The sequence below is a fragment of the Equus asinus genome, chromosome 13 (genome assembly GCF_041296235.1).
Source record: "Equus asinus isolate D_3611 breed Donkey chromosome 13, EquAss-T2T_v2, whole genome shotgun sequence".
NCBI classification, from domain to species: domain Eukaryota; kingdom Metazoa; phylum Chordata; class Mammalia; order Perissodactyla; family Equidae; genus Equus; species Equus asinus.
Window position 1 is genome coordinate 46179244 of NC_091802.1, and position 27576 is coordinate 46206819.

The following is a 27576-nucleotide window of genomic DNA, read 5'->3' on the forward strand; positions in this document are numbered from 1 at the left end:
CCTACCAATGTCTCTTTGCTTATATTGTTCATTTTATAATAGTAGAGAGCATTAGTAGAGCATTCTCTGGTGAGATGGAAAATAAGTAAAAGGAAACTGGAGTTGGCACTTCATATTTTATTGATGACTGTAATGCAGTGTGAGTTCGCATTGCACATAGTCATGATTTAAATGATTACTTCTTTTATGAAAGCAAAATGTTTGTAAGAACGGCCATGTTGTAGACAGAGAGTATAAAATAAGGAGAGAAGTAGGGCAAGTGAAATTGCTCTGTCCTTGGTTTCTTGAGCAATGCTCAGCAGTGTCATTTTAGAAGTACAGTATAGAAACAATTGAACATCAAGCATAGAAAAAAACATGGAGGTTTAGTTTCCCACCCACTCCCGGAAGCACTTTACTTATGTACTCATGTATTTTGGGTTTTGGTGGCTACATGTTACTGGGGAGCTGTCCAGTTGAGACAAGATATATTTACTTAAGCCACACCCAACAGATTCAGCTTTTTTGTGCATTTGGGCACTATTTTAATCCTGTGCTGATTTGTAACTATCATATGTGGGATGCCTTTGAGTTGTAAAAAGAAAGAAAATACCAGATTCACAGGTTCCAGCTTAATGTGTTCTTGGATATCTGAGTTGTTATATTAATAGCACAGAAGAGCAGTGTTTAAGTTATGCAGCATTATCTCTAGCTGAGAGAGAGAGAGAGAGAATATTTGTATGAGAGAGAGAGAGAATATTTGTATGGTTCTAGTACAAGTATACTGCAAGTATTCTGATCGTATAGGTAACAGTGCTGCTGGTATACTATTTTTTGTTAGTATTGTGGATGTTATATTGGGGTATGACATTTAGAGTTCACATTTTCTTGTTTGAGAAAATATTTGTCTAGGCATTTTAAATACTTAGTTTTTCTATGCTTTCAATAGTGCAAAAGATTAAGTCTGAGTGTAAAATCTACTTATAATATTTTATACTAACGACATTTTGTATGTGATAAGAATTAACAATTGTATGGCTGTTTGCCACTGTATTGGATTACCTCACCGACTTTACCATAGACAGAAATAAGAATCAGCGTTAATCTTAGTACTCTGAAGAGTGTTCATTTTCTGTATTTTCAAAAACTGTTTCTTTTAGACAAATTCACTGTCTTCTCCCCAGAAAGAAAAAAAAACCACTCTCATCTGTACTGTATATCCCTTTGATTTTATTGAATAAAACAGAATAATAATATGGGATTTTTGTGTGTCAAATTTAGTGACAGTATACAGCTAGCTATAGATTGAAATATACTATATTATTCGAATGTTTCATGTATCTAAAATTGTTATATAACCCTGATGGAATGTTGCAGATGAAACAAAGAAATCTGATTGGTTCCTCACAAGACACCCCAGCCTTGAAATGCATTCTAACTAGAGGCTTCTACAGCAGCCTGGATGATTGGTTAGCGTCAGAGTAAAAACATAAAAATGCCTTGGAGACGGGGAGGGGTTCGGAAGAGAAAATGAAGTTGTTAAAGTACTTCAGTAATCCTTATTTTTAAGCATTTTAATTTCCTTGCAGGTTTTTTTCCCCTTCAGCCTCCTTTTTTTTGCTTTGCTTATTGTTACTTCAAGGGAGCGTATTCTATTAAATAGTTAGCAAACTTTCTAAATATTATTTAATGAACTAGAAGAGTCTGAAAAAGAGTTTTACGTTGTGAAAGGGTTAATGAATAATATAATTTCAGAACATTTATTAAATATGGATGAGTGGGACTTGTTGGGGGAAGGGGGTGGTTGTGGTGGAAAAGAGTTCTGAAGAATAGGACACTAATAGGAACTCTTTGGCCCTACCCTTCCCTGTCATATTAAAATTGCATTAGGTAATTTGTCATCTAAGACTTCAGTGATGCTTCTTGAGGACACATTGTTATTGACATTCAAGCAGCAGGCTATTGCAAGTCAAACAGGTGGAGAATTGTTTGCTGTCTGCTGGCTATTAGAAATACCCTTGAGATGTGAGAACAGTATATGTTGTTGGCTTTTATGTATTTATTATTCTTGGCCAGTTGGTCTGCTGGAATATAGTTGTAAATTACAGTACCAAATAATTCAACCCTTTTATCCTTTTACAGAAAATATTTAAAATACACTTGTAGCTTTTCTATTAAAATTTGAAAATTCCTACATTTAAACAATAATAGATCAACCTCATTTATGGGATCTGGGGAGGGAAAAATTACTGTGAGCAAGAATGAGCATTTAAATTAAGAAAATAAATTATATTGAATGGAAGCAGGGAAGCATCGTAAAATAAGCATGTTTAAAGAGTAACATCTAATGTATAGATATATTCTGATAAAAACTATGTCTTTTAGGTTCCATTTCTGTGCTTATTTTCTAAATTATCCAATATGCTAATAAAGTTAGGCTAAAGGCAGCTGACTGCTAGTGTTACAAGCTGAAAACAAAATGGCTGGCAAGGATTAGTACTGTAAATTTGCGATAGAGAGCTGGATGCAATTAAAATATCTTTTGTTGAAGGAGAATGTTACAAAGTAAGTTGATGAGGGAATGACTATTGTACCAGATGCTTTTAACAATAAAGAAACATTGTTTTATTAAAGAAAATGTACGAATACTCTATTACAGCATAAAAACAAAAGATTTTACGCTATAAATAGAGAGTAATTCATTTTCAACTAAGCAATAAAAAACTCTTGTTAATATTCACTTAACCATCATTGTCTTTGTAATTCTAAGATCCAGGTGGTTTCTAAGGGTATTATTTATGAATTTTTCTGATTAACAGTGTGATTAAGGGTAAAAGAAATTAAGAAATGAATACATTCTTAGAGAATTATGGGAGTATATTTATGAATTTTTAAGATTAGCATTAGATTTATTTACTGATGAATCTTTTAGTTTAGAATCTTTTAGGATAGAAGAAATAGAATAATGAGAAAATTTAAAGATTGAAAATATAGGTTAGAAAATGGCAACATCCATAGATGTGTATATTAGGAAATATTTTTCTCTGTATAACTGTAACTTTTCCATTGCTTTTTAGCATTTGTTGAAAGATTAAATGACATTAAAAGTGTTGATAGGCTTGGATAGATTGAGAAATAGCTTCAGGGATTGTTAATTACTTAGGTTGAAGACAGCACATTAACTCACATGTCTGTCTCTCACAGTGTAATGGCTATGTACTGTAAGCAGGCAAACAATGTAAATTTGTCATCTCCACTTCTCCAGCACATAGTGCAATGCCTCCAGTACTTAGTGAATGCCTAGTAATTGATGAATGAATAATAATAGCAAACACTTCTGTGTGTGCATACATAGATGCACATACATACGTAAATACATACATAATTTTACTCATTTAATTTTCACAACCGTATAGGATAAATTCTATTATTTTACTTTACTCATTTAACAAATGAAGAAACAGGGAGAGAAAAAGAAGTTAAGTGACTTGACCAAAGTCATACAGTAAGTGTTGTAGTCAGGATTTGTACTTTTGTGGTCCGGAAGGCTTTCATCGTCTCTTCCTCCAGTAACTGAAGACTGAGATGTGTTAGTATTCAACAGTATCCTTAGCCCTCAGGAGCCTACACTGTGTATGTAGTCTGACAGAAACTGCAGAGCAGAGAAAACCTTTCTGCTACATTGCTTTCAAAATTACTTTAACTGATACTTTGTTTTCTAAAATCCTTTTTCTATCACTTAGCTATAGCTGATGGTGCATTATTATCATCAGCTAATGTAGATGTCCCTTCTAAAAGCTATTTAAAAGCCCATAGCAAGTAAAACATAAACATACAGGAAGCAGTTGGAAAATACATGAAGCTTCTTACACTCCCCAAAATGGCTGCCATCGTCTAATCACTCAAGTCCAGTTGATTAAAACTTCTGAATGTTTCTCACCTTTGTCTTTTCTTTTCCTTTTCCATTCTCACATCCTTATTTAGGATTTCCTCTTTTCTCACTTAAATCACTATGTTTCCAGTCTCAGTACCCTTTATTCCATTCTCTGTTTTGCTGTAAAAATGAATTTTGATAAATGTAGATCCTCATAACTTTCAAAGGAAAATATGGCATGGCTTTTCACTAGTTCTCATTGCTATAACCATATCCTAAAACAGATACACATAGACATAGATAATACACAAACTTAGATTTAGAATTTAAAAAACAATGGTATTTGAATCTCCTTTATCAGAAATGAAAAATCCCAATATAAACTATCCGTGAAGAATTTTTAGTTTAGTATTGTGTGTGTGTTTTAAAATTTACTAAATGGTATCATTCTTGCTGTATTGTTCTACCTCTTGCTTATTTTGCTCTTGTTGGTGTATATGGACTTGTTTTATTTCTTTTATGTATTGTATAGTATTCAGGTTTTTTTAAAACTTTTTATTAAGATTATGATAGTTTACAACCTTGTGAAATTTCAATTGTACATTATTGTTAGTCATGTTGTAGGTGCACCACTTCGCCCTTTGTGCCCTCCCCCTACCCCCCCTTTCCCCTGGTAACCACCAATCAGTTCTCTTTGTCCACATGTTTAACTCCACCTATGAGTGGAGTCATACAGAGTTCGTCTTTCTCTATCTGGTTTATTTCACTTAACCTAATACCCTCAAGGCCCATCCATGTTGTTGTGAAGGGGACGATTTTATCCTTTTTTATGGTTGAGTAGTATTCCATTGTATATATAGACCATATCTTCTTTATCCAATTATCAGTTAATGGGCACTTAGGTTACTTCCACATCTTGGCTATTGTAAATAATGCTGCAATGAACATAGGGGTGCATGGGACTTTTGGAATTGCTGATTTCAAGTTCTTTTGATAGATACCCAGTAGTGGGATGGCTGGGTCATAAGGTATTTCTATTTCTAATTTTTTGAGAAATCTCCATACTGTTTTCCATAGTGGCTGCACCAGTTTGCACTCCCACCAACAGTGTATGAGTGTTCCTTTTTTTCCACAACATCTCCAACATTTGTCACTTTTTATAGTATTCAGTTTTATGAGCACATTTCTTTTATCCATTTCTCTCCTAATAGATATTTGAGTTTATTTCATTGTTTGTTTTATTTTGTGTTATTACAAATAATGCTGCAGTGAATACCCTTACACAAGTCTGAGTTTTTCTAAGGGCTATACCTGGAAGTGGAATTGCCAGAATGTACGTTATTTGCATTTTCATTTTTAGTAGATAATTTCTCTCCTATGTCACTGTACCAGTTTACACTCTTCTCAGAAGTGTTTAAGACTTTCTGTTTTGCCATATCCTTGCCAACATTCATAAGGTCAGACTTCTTCATTTTACTCAATCTGATAGGTGAAAGTAATATCCTACTGATTTAATTTCTCTTTCCCTAATTTCTAGTAAGGCCGAATATCCTTTCATTTGTTTATTGGTCTTTCAAGTTTCCTCTTTTGTTAATAGCCTCCTCATATCCTTTATTCATTTTCCTCTTGGATTCTTTATCTTTTTCATATTGATTTATGGGTATTCTAGACAGAGTTCAGCAAATGATAGTCCAGATGTCAAATCCAGCCCACCACCTGTTTTTGTGTGGCCTATGAGCAAAGGATAGTTTTCACATTTATTTTAGATGATCCAGAAAAAGAAGTTGAAGAAAAAAAGTCATAACGTGAAAATTATATGAAATTCAGATTTCAGTGTGTGTAAATAAAGTTTTGTTGGAATACAGCCACACTCATGTATTTACTGTCTGTGGCTGCTTTTGCGCTACAATGGCGCAATTTAGTAGCTGCAACAGAGAGCGTATGGTCTGCAAAGCCTAAAATATTTATTCTCTTTACAGAAGTTTGTAGACCCCTGTTCTAGATTGATCCTTAGTCTGTGACATTTGTTGTAGATATCTTCTCTCAGTCTCTGTCCTGTTTTAAAACCTTGCTTTTCATTATAAAACTGATACTAAACTTGTTGAACAGAAGTTTAGATTTTTAATTTATTCTTTTTTTCCTCATATTGTTTCAGAAATCTTTTCTTAGAGATCATGAATATATTCTCTATATTTTCTTAAAATGGTTAAAGTTTTGTTTTTCATGTTCAGATTTTTAGTACATTTTGATGTGTCTTTAAAAATCCCCCCCCCCTTAATTTCTTGGTGCTGGGACTATGATGTGAGAAGGGGATCTAATTGCTTTTTCTCATATAGAGAAAGGCAATTTTCTCACTTTATTTGTTGTTGAATAGCCTTTTCTTTGTCCGATGTTTCATAATGTTACTTTCTCATGTATGAAGTTCCTTTGTTTATGTACAAGTCTGTTTTCTGGGTTCTTTATTCAGTTGTTTCCTTATTCTTTGATTAAATATTTCTATTTGATCCTAATAATTCCTATTATTCAACCATTGTTGTATTCACGTTTCTTAGTTCCTTAGGAGAAAAATACAAAATGGTAGTACTCTAGTAAGAACCTTACTAATGACAAGTTTAGGGAAAGGAATATTGTTTTTGAATTTGGTATATTACATTTACCAAGGTCATGTTGTTAGCTTTAATAGTGTTTTTTCCTTAAAACATTTTGCTTTCAGATTTCTATTTTCATTGCCATCATTATAACAATCAAGTAATACAGTAAAGATTAGTACCACAGTACCTGGTATTATGCTAAATACTTTAACAAACATATTTGTTTATAAATATAAACCAGTAACAACGAAGTATTATTTAGGCATATAGGATAAAGTATAACGTATTTGAAAAAAATTTGAAGCATATGTAGATAATACGTGATTTTTTTGATTTTTTTTATCTTGGTTTTTCAATGAGTGTCAATACATTTAAACATACTTGTTAGTCAAAAGAGAAAGATGTGCTTTTTCTTGGGAGTGAAGTGTGGAGGAGGAGATTTGATTTTTTTGTTTTATTGAGGTCATAGTAGTTTATAACATTGTGAAATTTCAGTTGTACATTATTATTTGTCAGTCACCATATAAATGTGCCCCTTCACCTGTTGTGTCTATCCCCCAGCCCCCACCTCCCTTCCCCCTGGTAACCACTGAACATTTCTCTTTGTCCTTGTGTTTGTTTATCTTCTATGTATGAGTGAAATCATACGGAGTTTGTCTCTCTCTCTCTGGCTTATTTTGCTTAACATAATACCCTCAAGGTCCATCCATGTTGTTGTGAATGGAACAATTTTGTCTTTTTTTAATGGCTGAGTAGTATTCCATTGTGTGTGTGTGTGTGTGTGTGTGTGTGTGTGTGTGTGTGTGTATAGACACCACATCTTCTCTATCCAGTCATCAGTCAGTGGGACTTGGGTTGCTTCCACATCTTGGTTATAGTGAATAATGCTGCACTGAACATAGGGGTGCATAAGTCTCTTTAAATAGGTGACTTCAAGTTCTTTGGATAAATACCCGGTAGTGGGATAGCTGGGTCAGATAGTATTTTTATTTTAATTTTTTGAGAAATCTTCGTACTGTTTTCCACAGTGGCTGCATTAGTTTGCGTTCCCCCCTGCAGTATATAAGGGTTCCCTTTTCTCCACACCCTCCCCCGCTTTATCTCCCCAAATCCCCCCTGGTACATAGTTGTATATCTTAGTTGCAGGTTCTTCTAGTTGTGGCATGTGGGACGCCACCTCAACGTGGCCTGATGAGCGGTGCCATGTCCACGCCCAGGATCCAAACCAGTGAAACCCTGGGCCACCTCAGCAGAGTGTGCGAACTTAACCACTCAGCCACGGGGCCAGCCTCTAACCAGCTCTTAGTTTCAGTGATCTTTTCTACTGTCATTTGTTTTAATTTCATTTATTTCTGCTCTGATTTTTATTATTTCCCTCCTTCTGCTGACTTTGGGCTTCGTTTGGTCCTTTCCTAATTCTGTTAGGTTTGGTTGAAGACTGCTTATTTTAGATTTTTCTTGTTTGTTGTGGTGGGCTTTGAATTTCCTTCTTAGGACCACTTTTGCTGCATCCCATGAGTTGGTATGGTGTATTTTCATTTTCATTTGTCTCCAGAAATTTTTTGATTTCTCCTTTAATTTCTTCAATGATTCATTGGTTGCTCAGTAGCATGTTGTAAAACGTTTCCACATCTGTGTCCCTTTCCTAGCTTTTTTCTTGTAGTTGATTTCTAGTTTCATAGCATTATGATTGAAAAAAAGATGCTTGATGTGATTTCAGTCTTCTGAAATTTATTGAGGCTTGCCTTGTTTCCCAGCATAGGGTCTATCCTTGAGAATGTTCCATGTGCGCTTGAGAAGAATGTGTATTCTGCTGTTTTGGATGGAGTGTTCTATATATATCTATCAAGTCCATCTAGTCTAGTTTTTCGTTTAAGTCTAATATTTCCTTGTTAACTTTCTGTCTGGATGTTCTATCTCTTGGTGTAAGTAGAGTATTAAGGTCCCTTGCTATTATTGTGTTGTTGTTAATATGTCCTTTTAGGTTTGTTAATAGTTGCTTTATGTACTTTGGTGCTCCTTTGTTGGCTGCATATATATTTATGTGTTATGTCTTCTTGGTGGAGTGTCCCTTTTGTCATTATATATTGCCCCCCTTTGTCTCTCATTACCTGTTTTATCTTGAATTCTACTTTGTCTGATAAAGTATGACAACACCTGCTTTCTTTTGTTTGCCATTATTTTGGAGTATTGTCTTCCATCCATTCTCTCTGTGCCTGTGTTTGTGTTTGGAGCTGAGATGTGTTTCCTGGAGGTAGCATGTTATTGGGTCTTGTGTTTTAATCCATCCCATCTTTTGATTGGAGAATTCAATCCATTTATATTTAGAGTGATTATTGATATATGAGGGCTTAATGCTGCTATTTTATCACTGGTTTTCTAGTTCTTTTGAATTTCCTTTGTTTCTTGTCCTGTGTATTTTGGACGGCCAATTCAGTTAGATTCTTTTCTATGATGGTTTTCTTAGTTTTCTCTTTATTTATCATTTGTGTCTCTGTTCTGATCAGTTAGGTTCTTTTCTATGATGGTTTTCTTAGTTTTCTCTTTATTTATCATTTGTGTCTCTCTTCTGATTATTTGTTTAGTGGTTACCATGAGGTTTGTATAAAAAATCTCATAGATAAGATAGTCCGTTTTCTGATAGCCTCTTATTTCCTTAAACTAAACCAATTCCATCCCCTGCCTCTTCCTCTTCTAAGTTATTATTGTCCCACCTGTTTCCATCTTGTGTTGTGAGTTTGTGGTTAAAATGATGAGATTATATTTACTTTTGTTGTTTTCCTTCCTTTTATCTTTAATGTTATAATTAAGTGTTAGCTAACCTGTTCTGATAGAAAGCTGCAGTTTTCTGATTTTGTTTACCTATGTATCTCCTTGCTCAAGGCTTTGTAGCCCCCCATCTTTTTTTGGGGGGGGAGTTATGAGGGACTTCTTGAGCATATCTTATAGGGGGATGTCTTGTGGTGATGAACTCCCTTAGCTTTTGTTTATATGGGAAAGTTTTTATTTCTACATCGTATCTAAAGGGTATTTTCACTGGATAGAGTATTCTTGGCTGAAAGTTTTTGTGTTTCAGAATTTTGAATATATCATTCCACTCTCTCCTATCCTGTAAGGTTTCTGCTGAGGAATCTGTTGAAAGCCTGGTAAGGGTTCCTTTGTATGTTATTTTTTTCTGCCTTGCTGTCCTTACTGTTTTTTCTTTGTCATTGACTTTTTCCAGCTTTACTACTATATGCCTTGGAGAAAGTCTTTTTACACTGATATAGTTAGGAGATCTATTGGCTTCTTTCCCTTGTATTTCCAGCTCCTTCCCCAGGTTTGGGGAGTTCTCAGCTGTTATTTCTTTGAACAAGTTTTCTGTTCCATTATCCTCTTCTCCCTCTTGAATACCTGTAATTCTTATGTTGCATCTCCTAATGAAGTCACATATTTCTCAGAGAATTTCTTCATTTATTTTTAGTCTTAGTTCTCTCTCCTCCATCTGAAGCATTTCTATTATATTATATTATATTTTTGTCTTCTAGACTGCTGATTCATTCTTCCATAATATCAGCTCTGTTATTTAGAGATTCCAGATTCTTCATCTCATGCATTGTGTTTTTAATCTCCAACATTTCTGATTTGTTCTTCTTTACAGTTTTAGTCTCTTTTGTGAAGAAGTTCCTGATTTCTTTGAACTGTCTGTATTTTCTTGTAACTGGAGTTTTTTTATGATAGGTATTTTGAATTCTCTGTCATTTAGTTGATAAATTTCTGTGCCTTCAGGATTGATTTCTCAGTGCTTGTCATTTTCCTTCTGTTCTAGAGAATTAATATATTTTTTCATACTGTTTCTGTGGATTTGTGCCTCCACATAGTGATAGTATCTGGTCACAGCTTCCACCTGCCACCACTGGGTGAGGGTCAAGAGCTATGTATTCTGAGCCCACTGTGATCTGTGGGTTTCTCACTCCAGCCACTGGCTGCTTTTCTATCTGTGCAGTGCTCTGGCCCACTGGCTGAGCTGGATTGCTGGGTGGGGGGAGGGGCACTTTTTTTTGCCTGCATGACCACGGGGGTGTTCTCACTCTGCCCTCACTATCTGCTTTTCCCAGGTGCTAGTGTGATGAAGACACCCCTGCAATAGCTTAGTCACCTCTGTGTGGGGCTTGCCCATGGACTGTGAAAGAACTTGGAGTGATGGTATTCCTGTGGAGGGCTGCCCTCCCTCCCCCCTGCCCCCTGAGCCACATGGTCCAGAGCCCAGAGTCACTGCCACTGGAGGAAGGACAGAAGCTCCCCTTGCTTTCTTCCACTTACTCTGGGGGGTCCAGCACCTCCACCTTCAGCCGTCTGGCTTCGTGGGTCTCTCAGACGTCTTTTGTGTTGTGTGAATGTCTTCTCTTGCTTTGTGAATGTCCTTTTTGTTGTATTTTAGGGAGGAGAGTCTGATGGGAGAGCTCACTCTGCTATGATGCTGATGTCACTCCAAGATTTGATTTTTAGTTTATCAGTAGCTATCATTCTATCTTTTTAGGGAGTAAGAGGAATGAATATAGGGGTTAATTTTATTGTGAACTATGTGGCATAAAACAGAAATTCTCTGTTACTGGTGTCTTTGAAACTTACTTATCTTCATATATGAAAGCAAGAATTTTGGATGAAAACCATTTTATCCTGATTGCCCAGGTACATAGTAGTTGTTTCTCAGGTTTCTGCTCTAGATATCCTGAGGGTAGAGATCAGAAACTGAAAGAAAGGCAATGTTAGGGAAACAAAGGGAGATCTAATTAGAAGCTAGAGAAGTAGAACCTTAGAGACCATGTTAAGAATTTTTATCTATTCTGATGGGAGATCATTTAAACATTTTAGTGTATGTGCTGTGGAAGTGAGCACTGTTTAAACATTTTGAACATTAAATGGGATAATGATTAGATTTGTATTTCTCAGTCATTACTCGGCTACTTTGTGGATAAGTGTTTAGAAGAGAATGGTTATAGGAACGGATGCAGGTTGAAGATGGAGACAGGTGGATGGATTCAAGAGACACTTAGGAAGGAAAATCAACAATATTTGGTGATGAATTCATTGAGATGGGAGCTCTGATAGAGTACCAGGTTTGAAGGCATGAGAGGAAGATTAGAATGTAATATTTGGATATTTAGAGTGTGAGGTATATTTGAGACATTCAAATAGAGATTTCAAAAAGTCAGTTGTTAAATATGTTCCTTTCCAGTTTTCACACAAATAGATGAATAAGGAGCTCCCTAGTAGAATAATGGATTTAAATGTAAAACATAAATGTTTGAGTTGAGAGTGGAGAATCATTACAGAACTCTTGTTTGAGAATGACTCACTTGGTTTTCAAAAAAAATCAAGGGATTAAATAATTTCACTTCTAGCTGTTCGTGTTTCCCTCCATCTAGTTCTAGATCTAGAATTGATGACCATCTAATTCTAGATCTAAAATTGATGAGGTGCAAAGTACAGGTAAAGATTACATCAAATTTTAAGTCAAATGCTCGGTTAAAGTGGCTTATTATTTCTCCTTCCCATCACCTGTCTTCTGTTCTCTGTCTTGGTTAATGACATTATAATCATTCCAATGAAATTCCCAAATCAAGAATTCTGACATTCAGAATTCCCTTTCACTCATTTCACTTATGCAAATTAATTAATTCAACAGCTATTGTTTGAGCACCTACTATGTATCAGATACTGTTCTAGGCTCGGGGGATAGAACAGTGGATATGAAATTATTTGCCTCTATGGAACTTACATTCTATTGGGAAGGAAGGCCAAAATTAAAATAAATAAGTAAAATATAGAATACGTTAATGATAACTACCAAGGAGAAAAATGAAGCAGTGAAGGGAGAAAAAAGTATGCCCGTGTAATTGTGCTGCATGTGGGAGCATGATTTTAGGTAGGGTGGTAAGGGAAGGCATTGTTGAGGAGACATTTAAGTACATACTTGAAGGAGGGGAAGAAACAATCCATACTGATATCTGAGAGAAAAGTATTTCAGGCAGAGGCTTTGATATGGTTACATTCTTGGAATCTTTAAAGTGTGAGGGTAATCAATATGCTTCAGTGAAGTCAGAGAGATAAGAGTAGTAGATGAAGTCAAAGAGGTAATGGGGGCCAGGTTATGTAGCATCTTGATCTAAGCACTTTGACTTTTACTCTTATTAAGATGGGAAATCTTTGAAGTGTTTTGAGGAGAGGAGTATCATGATTGATTTGTGTTTTAACAGAACAATTGTGATTGCTGTGTTGAGAATAGATGGAAGCCAGGCTGCAGCAGATGCAGAGAAACCAGGTTATAGAAGAAGGTGGCTTGGACTAGGGTGGAAGTAGCAAAGGGTGAAAAGTAGTTTGGATATATTACGAAGGTCCAGCTGACAGGATTTACTGTTGGATTGTGTGTGTAGTGTGAGAGAAATAGAGGGGTTAAGGATGACTCCAAGGTTTTTGACTTGAGCAGCTAAATGAATGGAGTTGCTATGTACAGAGATGAGGAAGATTGTGAGAGGAACCAGGTTTATGGGGGAATATTAGGACATGTTAAATTTTGAGATGCCTGTTTGATATTCAAAGTAGAGATGTAGGGTAGGCAGCTTCATGAGTATTGAGTTCATGGATGAGATCCAGGCTAGAGGAATCATCAACATATAGATGAAACATAAAACCATGAATCTGTTTTGGATAACCAAGGGAATGTACTTGGCAAAGAGTATAGACTAGAAAAGTGAGCCCTGGGGCACTAACATTAAAAGATTGAGGGTGTCGGCCCTGTGGCCAAGTGGTTAAGTTTGTGCGCTCTGCTTTGGCAGCCCGGGGTTTCGCTGATTCTTATCCTGGGCACAGACCTAGCACCACTCATCAAGCCATGCTGAGGCAGCGTCCCACATAGCAGAGCCAGGAGGACCTACAACTAGAATACATAACTATGTACTGGGGAGCTTTGGAGAGAAAAAGAAGAAGAAGAAGAAAAAAAGATTGGCAACAGATGTTAGCTCAGGTGCCAGTCTTTAAAAAAAAAAAAAAGAGATTGGGGCGATGTGAAAGAACAAACCAGGGAGACTGAGAAGAAGATGGAGCCACAGAGGTAGTAAACTGTATTATATTGGAAGTTAAGTGAAGAGAAAGCTTTTAGGAAAAGAGAATGATTAACTGTATTAAATGTTGTTGATAAATCAAAAAAATAAGAAAAGTGAAAACTGACCATTGGATTTAACAATGGACTTTATAGGAGATCTTGGTAAGTGTGAATTTTCTGGAGTGGTGTGGGCAAAAGCCTGATGGGAATATATTCAGTGAAGAAAGGGAAAAGAAAATTGTAGATAGTGATTAGACACAATTCTTTTAAATGGCTACAAAGTCTTTGCAATTCTCCATCCCACATATTCCATGAACCTACTCTTTCCTCTTTATTCTCAATGTTAGTGCATTTATTCAGGCTTTCCTTTCCTCTGGGCTTATTGCAGTGATCTTGCCTTTAGTCTATGACCTCATAGTGCCAACTTATATACACTTGCCAAATTTGTCTTTTGAGAACACTAGTCAGATCATGCTACTCCCTGCTTAATGCCTTTCATTTTCTTCTGCACGCTTACAGAATAAAGTTCAAATTGATCATCATGAATAATTATGCCTCTTGTGATTATATGTCTGCCAACTTTTCTACTTTGTATCCTGCTTCTTCCTCATCCTTTCTGTGCTCCAGCCATACCAAACTCTTTAATTTCCCTAAGTGCACCATAGTCTTTTATTCCTATCTGTCTTTGCAAATAAAATCTGGTACTGTTCCCGAACATCCCTTCTCTTACTTAGAAGTTATAGCTTTCCTGAGATCCAGGTTAATGTGAAGAAGCAGAGGCTATTCTCATTTTTAGGAAACTTTACATCTAGATGACATCATCATCTTGGTAGTATAACTTCTCAAGCCCAGCTCAAAGGAGTAAATTTAGACTAGTTAACTATAGGTTAAGCCCTTTTCCACATTACACAGTGTTATCCCAGTTTAGTCTACAAACCCTCAAAGTCACCAAAATAAAGAATGATTAGTAATAAACAGAAAAAAAGAGATCAGAGAGAGAACCTATGAATGTAATCTTTGCCCTCAATTTGTCATATTCATCTGTGCAATTAGTATCTTTTACCTCTAGCATCTGTCTGATAGCACTAGAAAATTTCAAATGGGTCCAGTTCATCACTATATCACAGTACCACACTTAATCTCTACTAGCGTTTCTCAGCTTTGGCTGCACATTGTAATCATCCAGGGAGTTTTAAAGAAATATTTGTGCCTAGATCTAACTCTCAGAGATTCTTACTTAATTGATCTGTGGGGTAGCTTGAACGTAAGGATTTGTAAAAATCCCTGGATTCCTAGATCAGTCTAACGTGCAGCCAAGATTGAGACTCATATTTATCCTCTTCAGCATCCAGTTTCAACAGAGAACACCAAAAATTAAGTATGTTTGTATTTTACACTTCTTGTTGACATTCACTTATATTTTTAACTGTTATAAGTCTCTATGCTGGACTTCTTTTCAAAACTCCAGTTTCACAGAACATTTAAAAAGTATACATTAACAAAAACAAAGAAACGCAAAATTCCTTCTATCTCTATCATTCTTTGAATCTAAGAAGTGCTTATATCTAGAGATATCTATGCTTACTAAGAAACTCCACGTAGAGAAAACTGTTAAATTAAGCTCAAGCATTTAAGTGAGTTATACTGAGTACCCAGTTGGAAGGGAAAAAGTTTGAAATCAGAGATTATTTCAAATTTACCTTGGAATTTTTCATCTTTTTGTGGTCTCCTACAACTGTACTGTTAGAGCTCCCTAACATGTCATGAGATATGAAAATAAACTATATTCCCTTTTGCAAGGAGGTGACATAGAATGGTGGAGAAGAGAACAGGCTTTAGAATCAGGCCTAGTTTCAAATCCTGGATCCTGCACTTACTCTGTAACTATGGTCAAGTTTGCTTAAAGTCTCAACTCCTGTTTCCTCATCTATTAAAAAGAAAATTAATATTTATTTCATAAGGTTTTATTGAAAGTTGAATGAAATAAATTTGTAAAACTTAGCATAGTGCCTGGTACATAGTAAAGACCAAATAGCTAATGGCTATTTTCATTAACATTGGCACAGTCTAAGAAGCTAGAGCTTCACTTTTCAGTTATGTAGCATATGTATGTATACATATTCATATACTTAGTTTCATTCTATTGGTGGTATGTACAGTCATGTGTTACTTAACAATGGGGATATATTCTGAGAGATGCATCATTAGTTGATTTTGTCATTGTGCAAATATCATAGAGTGTACTTACACAAACCTAGATGGTATAGTTTACTACACACCTAGGTTATATGGTACTAACCTTATGGGACCACCATCATGTATGCAGTCCATTGTTGACCGAAACGTCATTATGAGGCACATGACTATACTCTTGAAATGATATGATGAGAACGGCAATTTGCCTCTGTGGTCTTCCTCCTGAAAACCTATAACCCCAGTCTAATCATGAGAAAAACATCAGACAAACCCCAAATGAGATTCTACAAAATTCCTGACCAGTACTCCTCAAAACTGTCAAGGTCACCAAAAACAAAGTAAGTCTGAAAAACTGCCACAGTCTAAGGAGCCCAAGGAGACAGCATGACTAAATGTAATGTGGCATCATAGAATGGAAAAAAGGCATTAGATAAAAACTAAGGAGGGGCTGGCCTGGTGGCCGAGTGGTTAAGTTTGCGTGCTCCACTTCGGCAGCCCTGGGTTTTGCTGGTTTGGATCCTGGGCACGGACATGGCACCACTTGCCAGGCCACGCTGAGGCAGCATCCCACATGCCACAACTAGAAGGACCCACAACTAAAATATACAAATATATGTACTGGGGGTACTTGGGGAGAAAAAGCAGAAAAAAAAAAAGAAGATTGGCAACAATTGTTAGCTCAGGTGCCAATCTTAAAAAAACAAAACTAAGGAAATCTAAGTAAAGTGTGGACTTTAGGTAATAATAATATATCAATATTGATTCATTAGTTTTGACAAATGACTACACTATTCTAAGATGGAAAGCCAGGTGTAGAGTTTATGGGATGCCCCTGTACTACCTTAGCAACTTTTCTGTAAATCTAAAACTATTGTAAAATAAAAAGCTTATTTAAAAGAAAACAAGCGAAAAAAAATACATTGTAAGACACCTTTATTTTTAACAGAGTTACTCTGTTAATTCAGTGTTGGGCTTGACATTTTGTATATTTATTGTGCACCTTGAAAGCACAGTCATCAACTTTTAGAATACTGGCATTATTGCTGGTGATTTCTCCACTTACAATTAGCTAGTCTGCTTTGTTTCCCTGTTATTAGTCATCATCATTGATGCATAGCTACATCGTGAGAATCAAAACATTCTGTGTTTAGCAGAACTTTTCTTGAGCTTGAATAGACTTTCTTGGACATTTTATATGCCTTAGGCAAATATAGATTAATAACTCTTCATAGGAAAAGTTATTTTTCTTTTTTAAATTTAGAGTATACAACCTAGGTCTGTGAAAACCTGTGAACTTGCCACTTTTATATTCTGCCAAGCTTTGAAAATATTTTGTAGTGTACTTTTGAAAAATATTAGCTATAGTATCAATGGCATTATGTTAATCAGTGTATTTTAGTTAGTGTAGAATGCTTTCTTTTTAGAGGAAGAGACACAGTAGATGTTTTCTTAAGAACCAAATCACTTTTAGGTAGGTCTGGGCTTACCTATGAAAATTCTTATTGGTAAATGAAGATCATCGAGATTGATATGGAAATAAGGTCAGAGTGCTTTGGAATACTGTTGCTCATCTTTTCTTTTTATATTTATAGTTTAGATAAGAAAAGGAAAACACTAAACTCAAACTGTATCTCAAACTATATCAATACCACATATTTTTTTTTTCTTGAACTTGATTTTATATACATTAATTTTAGAGCTGGCCTTTGACAAAATTAGTTCCACAATTTGTTTTGTTAAGAAAACCCACTCCATACCAGACTCCAAGTTGGTGCTGAAAATAGCAACATGAAAAAGTCTTTCAGAGGCACACTTTGAACATTTTACAGTCCAGAGATAGTCATATGAATAATTAACTATTATACAGTGTATCTGTATAATGTGCTATGGAAGCACGGAAGAGGGAACACTTAATTCCTCCTGGTAGGCATTCAGAAAGTCTTTATAGAGAAGATAGGAAATGACATTTAAGCCATCTTTTGGTAAAAGGACGATGTTGTTGATCTTGATAATGATAGATAAAGATTCCAGTTATCATTTAATAAGTGTTTACTTAGTGCCAGATGGCCTGATGTATTTTATGTACATTACTACATTTGTTTCTCACCACAACTCTGTAGGAGATTACTATATCAACTTCACAGATAAGGAAACTGAGATTCAGAGAATTTAATTAATTTTCGTAAGGTCATATAAATAATAGTAGTTCGAAGGTTGAATCCAACTCAGCTCTGCTAGACGCAAGGCACCATTAATTCATGTTGAATACAATTTCATTATATGGTCAAGTAGAGGTAACTGCATTTTAGGCAGAGGAAACAGTATGAATAAATTGATGGAGACCTTGTAATGTATTTCCTCTTTGAATATCATCAAGTAGTTTGGTGCTGCCAAAGTATAGAGAAGTGGGTTATTTAGGATTTTATGGTGGCAAGTAGCAGAAAGTTTGACTCAGAATTGCTTATAGCAGGAGTTAGCAAACTTTTTTCTGTGAAGGGACAATAGTAAATATTTTAGGCTTTGCAGGCCATATAGTTGCTGTTGCAGCTACTGAACTCTGTCATTGTAGTGCAAAAGCAGCCATAGACTGTATGTAAATGAGTGATCTTGAATGTGTGCTAATGAAACTTTATTTGTAGACACTGAAACTTGAATTTCATGTAATTTTTGTGTGTCACAAAATAATTATTCTTTTAACTTTTTTCCTATCATTTAAAAATGTAAAAACCATTCTTAGCCCACTAGCAGTCCAAAAATAGGTGGCAGGCCTGATTAGATTTGTGGGCTAGTTTACTGACCTCTGGTTTATAAAATGAAGGGAATTTATTGGATTATAAATTATCCAGAGATATTATAATTGGATTATAAAACTACCCAGAGATAGTGTAGTTTTCTTCAGTAAGTCAGTGTCCAAAAAGGACTTTGGTGTCTTCCATCTCCCTACACTAATTTTTGTAGAGTTAACTTTATCCTATGGTTTATTCCCCTTGTGTTTACAAGATGGCAGCCAGAATATACAGGTTCTCCATGGGGCATCTTCTATGTCTAGGGAGAGATGAGATCTCTTCCAGGAACTCTTTCTCTTTCTTGGACTTAATCCCATCAGGTTTCACCCCACCCACTCCATAGGAACCATGCTAAATCATCTACATTGACTAAATTTAATGATCAATTCTTAGTCTTCATATTACTTGACCTATCTACATTTGATCTTGTCCCTTCCATAAAACCCTTTCTTTACTTGACTTCTGTTCTTTTCTAGTTTTGTTCCTATTCTCTGGCCACTACTTCTTATTGTCTGCTGGTTTCTCCTCCTATCCCCAGCCTGCCCATGTTGGTTTCAGTCCCAAGGCTTAGTCCTCTGATCTTTTCTGTCTCTCTGTCTCATCTATACCCCCTTCCTTGAGGATGTCATACAGTTTAAATATGTACTGATGGCATATGTATATCCATCTCTCCTTACTTATCCGATAGGCATCTCAAACTTCGTATATCCAAAACTGAGCTCCAAATACTTGTCTCATCACCAAACCTATTCTCATAGACTTTTCTATCTCAGTAAATTGCAGAGCTGTTGTTTGGACCAAAAATATTGGAATTACTCTTGACTTCTTTTTTCATCTTTCTCTTCTGACAGCGGATTCTCTCCTCTGCACCTTCAGAGTATATCCAGAATCTGACCTCTTCTCACCTTGGGCTACTCACTTAGTCCAAGTGTTCATCGTTCTTCTGGATTTTTGCAGTAACTTCTTCACTGGTCTTTGTCTGCTTCTGCTCTCCTTTCCCCTCAGTACCCCTCTGACCACCAGCTTAATGATTTCTTTGTTATAGTAGAGGGCAGTGGAGAGTCTTGAAAAAACACAGATTTTGAAGCCAGATAATTTTAATTTTAAGATTGCTACTTACTAGCAATGTGATTTTGGGAAAATCACTTTACTTCTCTGAATCTCAATCTTACATTTAAAATGAGTGTAATACTTGTTTCATAGAATTATTATTATTATTAAATGAGATAATATTGTAAAGACCCTACTGGCACTGTTGCCAGGAGAACAGATACTGAACAAGTTCTGATTCCTTTTCTCTTTTCTACCGCAAACAGATGAGCTGCTTTTCATCTCTATGGTTGTCAGAGTGCTTATGTTGCCAGGGAACATCTTATGTATGTACCTCTTTGTAAGTGACCTTTGGCTAATAAATAAATCTGGTTTGTGTTCCTGATCCTTCCTTTTGCATTCCTTTAAATTTCATTCGTGCCCTCCAATTCATGTCTTCCCCTGTTGGCATTAAGCGTATACAATTCTTGCAGATTCATAGCTGGATAGTAAAAGGGACCAGAGATCATACCTGAATAGTAAGATTGTAATCTATATGTATTGTATTCCATCCAGTTTTAATACCATCCACCTCTTCTTTTAGGGTCATATATTTAAGTTTCTAAAGGAGAATTAAAGATAACCAATTTCAAAATTATAATTCATAAAATCTAATCTAATATTTATTCTAGCACATTATTTGGCTGAGAACACTAAAGATGAGCTTGAGTACCAAATTCAAAATCACTTGTTTATCTTTCAACTGTAACATTTTGATCCTGGATTGAGAAGAATAATCATTTAAAGTATCCTCTTCTTGCAGGAAAGAAAATATTTTTCTTGAAATTGTTCACACGCTTTTTTATTAGACTTTCTCTAACTTAAATCCCTTCATAGGAAATCACTGAATACTGAATATCCCTACAGAGATAGTTGGTATTTCTTTACTAGGACTAGTTTAGTGCTTTAATACACCTGAGTTGAAAACTGTCTACCCTCTGAGGTAAATTCTCCTTATGACATTTTCAACTTTGAAGTAATGGGAATAGGAAATCTATTAACAATGTTTCTCATTATTTAAGGTAATTTGTTTTATATTACTTGCTGGGTTTAACTCATTATGCTGATAAAAAACAAATGTTCTCTGATGATTATTTCAAATCCAGGAAATCTAAGCTCTGATTTTAAAAGCTAGCACTTGAATTGGAGGGCTAGGTCTTTTCTTTTTTATTTCTGTACCTGTTACATTGGTGGGTTCTCCTCTGAAAAGTTCATAGTATATTTGAAGTAAGTCTTTAACTCAAGTTAGGTGAGTAAATTCTAACTTCACAGACACGGCCCTGTCCTACCTTCTACACTACAGGGTGAGGTAATCAGTATTATGCAAATAACTTGACTGAAGGTCTTCTGTTTTGTCCATAAATGTAGATGTAAGTATTATGTGTAGGAGGTCTTATCTGTACTGAAGAAATTGTGTGTTAAGCAAAGCAAAAACATTCAAGTACTGTGTATCATTGCAGTCTTGCTATTTTGGATAATAGTTTCATTGGTTCCATAAGCATACCGTAACAAACACTTTTAAAGAGTTTGAAAGTTTTTTATACACCATCTTGGGGCAGTGGTGAGTTTATTATTTCAAAAACAATCTTTAACTATTTACCTTTACCTGAGAAGTAATCTCAACTTTTATGATTAGTCTCCACTGGGGTAAGATATGGTTAAGGCTTCAGTGTTAGAGGAGTGAATTGTTGAAGTTTACTGCAATGTATTTCTGTTTTAATTTGTAAAATTCAGGCAGTTAAGACATTTTAGATTATGCTGGTGTCAAAATTGGTGACTTTTTGTCTTGTCATTGGCTTGCTGACTGAAAACTATTTCTTAAACCATTTCTTGCCTACATTTTTCCTGTGAGTTGTTTTATTGCTACCCTTACACTGCAGATGCTGCAAATTTAATACTATTTGAAGTTTATTTTTGGTTATTTTTCTCCTATTATTGTTTAGGAAGACAGTGCTGGTGAGGGGAGATGTTTACGTTTTATTCATATTACTTCTCATACTTCAAGGATATGTTTTGATGTTAAAACAGAGAATGTGATGCATATATTTAATTTTATCCATATAGAAAAATCAGAAAAATGAAAATTTAAGACGTAGCTGAATATGAGTGTTGCTCATTGTAACTGATTCCCAAGTAAAAGAGAAGAAGGGTACTTGCATGACAAAATTAAATGATCACTAAGAAGGAAAATAGACTAGAACTATATTTACACATCCTATTACCTGACATAAGATGCCATAGATTTCTGGGTATAGTTTTCTTTCTTTCTTTTTTTTTCTTTTTTTTTTTTTTTGGTGAGAAAGATTGTCCCTGAGCTAACATCTGTTGCCAATCTTCCTCTTTTTGCTTGGGGGAGATTGTCACTGAGCTAATATCTGTGCCAGTCTTCCTCTGTTTTGTCTGTGGGATGCTGCCACATCATGGCTTGATGAGCGGCTTGTAGGTCCATGCCCTGGATCTGAACCTGCAAACCCTGGGCCACTGATCAGAGCACGTGAACTTAATCACTATGCCACCTGGCTGGCCCTTGGGTATAGTTTTCTATTTTGATAAAGTGAATCTTTATTCCATGATAGTTTAACTCTTCATAATACCTTTTTTTCTTTATCTGTTGAAAGACCTGCATTGTTTGACCTTTAGAATTTCTCACAGTCTGAATTTCATTGATTGTATGCTTGGGAACACTTTAACATTTTCTTCAGTCCTTTGATTTCCCTGAAAACAAGTAGATTCAGAGGTTTGCCCAGACTCAAGTTTGACTGCTTTGGCAAAACTGTGGTTGTTGTGTTCCTTTCATGAAAGGGCATATTATGTTTGGTTTTTACTCTTTTTCGATGTTATTAGCCATAGATGCTGGTACCTGTAGAGCTATTAATTCATTGCAAGTTGTAAAATGGTGATATTCTATCTTTTGTTTCTCATTTATTATCTGGAATAATTTTATAAGGAGATCTCTCTTACATACTCTTTGGCTACTAGTAGTTTATGTAGGAAATATAGGATGAATTGCTTAATTCTTTAACAAATTTCCTTTTTACCTTCTGTTTCTTTTAAGATCTTGTGTTATGGTTTTTTGTGCTTGCACTTCTTAATCTTTATTACTGAAATTATTTTTATTTCTAATTTTTTCTTGGTTTCTGTCTCCTCATCTCTGAGTTTTTCTGATTCTGATTTACATTCTTCTTTCCTCTATTGTATAATTTCCTTATATCTCAAAAATATGTAAATATGATTTTTATTATGATAAAACATACAGCCCCAGGGATTATTTGATGTACCTTAGATAAAAAAGTGGCTGTAATTAATTTAGACATTGCTTTGAATCAAGGCTTCTAAACTGGAATTCTGTGAATGATGAGGCAGAAGAGAGTGTATATGCGGGTAGGGAAAGAACACTTTCACTTTCTTTAGATCTTCAGAGGGGAGTATAAAACAACTCCACAAAATAAGGGTAAGAACTTTGGTTTATGTAGGAAAAATCCTCAAATATTTTAATGATTGAGATTATAAGAAACAAAAACAAATGATAGATTTAGTAGTTTTAAGATGTAGATGGCACCAGAGAAGACATTACATCAGTTTCATTGTCTATTTGCTTATGCTCTTTCTGATTTTATGCAGATGGAGGGAGCGAGGAGCCACCGGATCGAAGACAGTCGAGTGTAGACTCTCGCCAGAGCCGCTCTGGGCAAGGTAAATTTTCATTAAATTTATTATTAAATTTAAAAGAAAAGGTGTCAGCCGTTCCTTTCTAGTACTTAATCTAAAGACTAGAGTTTCTGCTGGGTCTAGTTTATATATTCTAGTTTCTCATTTAGGGCTTTAAATGTTACAGTCTAAAAGGTCTGGGGTTGGCCCTGTGGCCGGCTGGTTAAAGTTCCACATGCTCCACTTTGGCAGCCCGGGTTCGCAGTTTGGGATCCCAGGCATAGACCTACTTCACTCGTCACCTGTGCTGTGGAGACATCCCATATACAAAGTAGAGGAAGATTGGCACCAATGTTAGCTCAGGGCTAATCTTCCTCAAGCAAAAAAAAAGGAAGATTGGCAACAGATGTTAGCTCAGAGTGAATCTTCCTCACCAAAAAAACAAAGAAAACCAAAAAAGATAAAATAAAATTTCTATATGATATCATTTATTCAAGATAAAAGAAAATGAAAAATGGTCTCATGTCATTTTAAAAATGATATTAAGCCTTTAAGTAATTTTGGAGCATTGTGGTATATGGCTGGATGTCACTTGTGGAATATAACCAAAAGTAAATTTTTAGCAGTAACATTTGTTGGAGTATTATCACACTGGCTTTTGAAAATTTTATCAGTGCAATATTTGTTGCCTTAGCTCTGTCAGAACAAATGGTTTTTGTTTGTAATTGCTGTGTTAAATTAGAGTCTTCTTATTTTCCTTTTCTGTTTAAAACTTATCATAGGCTTTTTACTGTTTTTTTTTGGTTAAGATTTTTTTATATTTTTCCTTTTTCTTCCCAAAGTCCCCCGGTACATAATTGCATATTTTTAGTTATGGGTCCTTCTAGTTGTGGCATGTGGGATGCTGCCTCAGCATGGCCTGATGAGCGGTGCCATGTCTGCACCCAGGATCCGAACCAGCGAAACCCTGGGCCGCCTCAGCAGAGCGTGCAACGGGCCCACCCCTTTACTGGTTTTTTGAAGTGACAACTTCCAAACTGAGTAAAAATATTCTGTATCAGTGAAATCTTCACATAGGTCTTTCCTAACTAACTTGTTTAAAATTGCCTGACTAGCCCCTCCACATTCCTTTTTCTTCATTGTATTTATCATCTTTTTATTTATTTTCTTTTCTCTGTCCAAACTAGTATGAATGTTCCATGATTGCAGAGATTTTTATCTGTTTTAGTCATTGCTGTATCCCCAGTGCCAAGAACAAATACCCAGTATATAGTAATTACTGAATACATATTGTTGAATGAATGAAGTGATCTCAGAGAGAATGAGAATGGAGAACCTGAACTGTTAAATATATTACAAAATTTCAGGCAGTCATTGCTGAGTTTGGTTTTTAGAGAATCTTTACTTAAAAATAAAATAATGCTTAGATTTACATATGTGCTGTATTTTAATCCTGTAAAAGCTCCTGGTTCATTGACTCCATAATTGTTCCCTTTTTTCTTCAACTTTGCTTTTTCCAAATGTTAGAGTTGTACTATTTTTATAAAATTATTTGTTGCAGAATAAAAAGAGGAATAATGTATACAGGCAGATTTGGAAATTTTAACTTATACTAGTACTTAATTGTTCTTAAATGATATGCATGTATTATAAATGTGTCAAGAATTTGATTTTTCACTTTTTTCCCCTTTAGATATATTTTGATATAAAAAAGAAATTAAGAAAGAAAATGAATTGTAATATATAAGTATATCAAATCGACACATTGTACATGTGTTGTACAACATAATGAAACTTACAGAATGTTATATGTCAATAAACCTGGGCGAGAAAAAAAGAAAATGAACTCATGTATGTAAAACTCTAGAAAGGAAATTAGTACAAATTAATAGAAAGAAATTATACTAATTTTTATTAAATGTCTTAATTTTTATTAAATGTCACAGATATAGATGTGGGAGATTATTAATTTATCTTATGCCCTCTGAGCTGTGTCAGTTAAAATATTTTTCAAATCAATGTGTGTAATCGGATTTTAATAACAAAAACTGAACTTAATAACAACAAAACCAGTGCTTTCCATGATCTTGGGCATGACTACCTGATCTCAATTAGAAGTCACCAGAAATTGTATCGTTATCAGAGTTAACTGATAGTAAAAGCATGTTTCTTACCTTCTTGGAGATTTTGTTTATAATATCACTTTATTCAAAAGAAAGAAAAAATACAAAGGTATCTATAATGAGTTGAAATGACTGAGAATCCATATTAGCAGGAGTAAAGAGATGGAATGAACACACACTTTGACTTTTGCTCCTTCCGGAAACCCACTAAAAGATCAGTAAAGGGGGATTGGAGAAGAGCCAATGTGAGCACAGTTTTAGAAACTGGAGACTAGATGAATAATTGAAAACTGAACTCTAAACTCAGTAGCAGAGAAAATCAAGAAAACAACCTGACTTACCCTCCAGATGCCTCAAAAAACTCAAGAGTGTCAGCATGGCAAAGTGGGGTTGAAAGGAGGATTGGTTGAAAGGCAGTTGAAGAGGCACTTGGTTTCTGGGACCTCCTCCTCAAAATTAACTAACCAGTCAGTTGGGCAAGTTCCTCACTCCCGATCCCTAACCTTGGCAAAGTCCCGAAATTTATTCTGTGGAGAGGGGAAAAATAGAGACTCTATAAACTGGGAGACGCCAGGTGTAGTTGAGGGCAGGAGTCCTATACTGAAAATAGGGGAATTGGACGCCAGCTGTCTTTATCTTGTGGGCTACCAGGATGCTGGCAGTTAGGCCTTCACATTCCAGGCAGGAGGTTGGAAGAGTCTTTTCTGACCATACACAATGTAGTCATCAGAGATTCCTTAAATAAACAGCCCAGCTAGATCACTCTATGTGTCAAAGCTTTCAATCAGCCTTATGGTCCTTTTCTCTGAAACATGAGCAGCTAACCAAGGATTACCAGATATTTTAGGAAACCCTCTAATGTGTGAAAGATAGAGTATAAAACAGAATAAAGCAACTTGGAGAAAACAAATTTCGCACAGGAAAAATTTAATAGAACCATTATTAAGATCCTCAGGGAAATAAGAGAAAATAATATAGTCTTGAAACAAGAACGAGATACTATAAAAGGGTAATATTCTGATTTTTAAAAGAGGCTCTTAGATGTTAAAATTCTGATAGCAGAAATCAGAAGCCTTGTAGAAGTATTAGAAAATTAATGTTGAAAAAAAAATCTCTGAAAAAGTTGAGCAAAAGGAGCAAAAAAAAGCAAAAAGTTGAGCAAAGTATAATCAAAAAGATTATAGAAAAGAAGTGAGGAGTGTTAAGAAACTTACAGGACTGGTTCAGGAATTTCAGTACATTCAGGTGTCACTTAATGACAGGGATATATGTTCTAAGAATTGCGTCAGGTGATATTGTTGTGTGCGCATCATAGAGTGCACTTACACAAACCTATCTGTTATAGCCTACTACACACCTAGGCTATATACTAATCTTTTTTTTTTTTAATTGACATCACATTGGTTTACAACATTATATAAATTTCAGGTGTACATCATTATATTTTGACTTCTGTGTAGATTTCATTATCTTCATCACCAAAAGTCCAGTTTCTATCCATCACCATCCACACGTGCCCCTTTATCCCCTTCACCCTTCCCCCACCTTCTTCCCCTCTTATAACCATCAATCTGTTCTCCGTATCTATGTATTTGTTTATCTTCCACATATGAGTGAAGTCATGTGACTTATTTTGCTTAGCGTAATACCCTCAAGGTCCATCCAGCTTGTCCCAAATGGCACTATTTCATCTTTTTCTATGGTTGAGTAGTATTCCATTTGTATGTATATACCACATCTTCTTCATCCATTTATCCATTGATAGGCAATTACATTGCTTCTAAGTCTTGGCTATTGTGAATAATGATGCAGTAAACATAGGGATGCATGTATCTTTTCAAATTACTGTTTTCACGTGCTTTAGATAAATACCCAGAAGTGGAATAGTTGGATCCTATGGTGTTTCTATTTTTAATTTTTTGAGACATCTTCATACTGTTTTACATAATGTCTACATCAATTTACATTCCCACTAGCAGTGTATGAGGATTCTTTTTTCTCTATATCCTCTTAACACTTGCTATTTCTTGTCTTTTTCATAGTAGTCATTCTGATGGATGTGAGCTGTTACCTCACTGTAGTTTTGATTTGCATTTCCCTAGTAATTAGTGATGTTGAACGTCTTTTCATCTGTGTGTTGGCCATCTATATATCTTCTTTGGAAAAATATCTGTTCATATCCTCTGCCCATTTTTTGATTGGGTTC

General features: G+C 35.3%; 1 protein-coding gene across 9 annotated transcripts in view; it reads left to right on the forward strand.

Annotated features, from left to right (window-relative positions):
• The window catches only part of TANC2 (tetratricopeptide repeat, ankyrin repeat and coiled-coil containing 2), a 389807-nt gene that overhangs the window by 95492 nt on the left and 266739 nt on the right, over positions 1–27576 (forward strand). For all 9 annotated transcript variants that reach the window (XM_044744785.2, XM_044744786.2, XM_044744788.2 and 6 more), the window contains exon 3: positions 23221–23292. In XM_044744785.2, coding sequence (XP_044600720.1) covers positions 23221–23292 — 72 coding nt within the window. The remainder of the gene's footprint in view (positions 1–23220; positions 23293–27576) is intronic.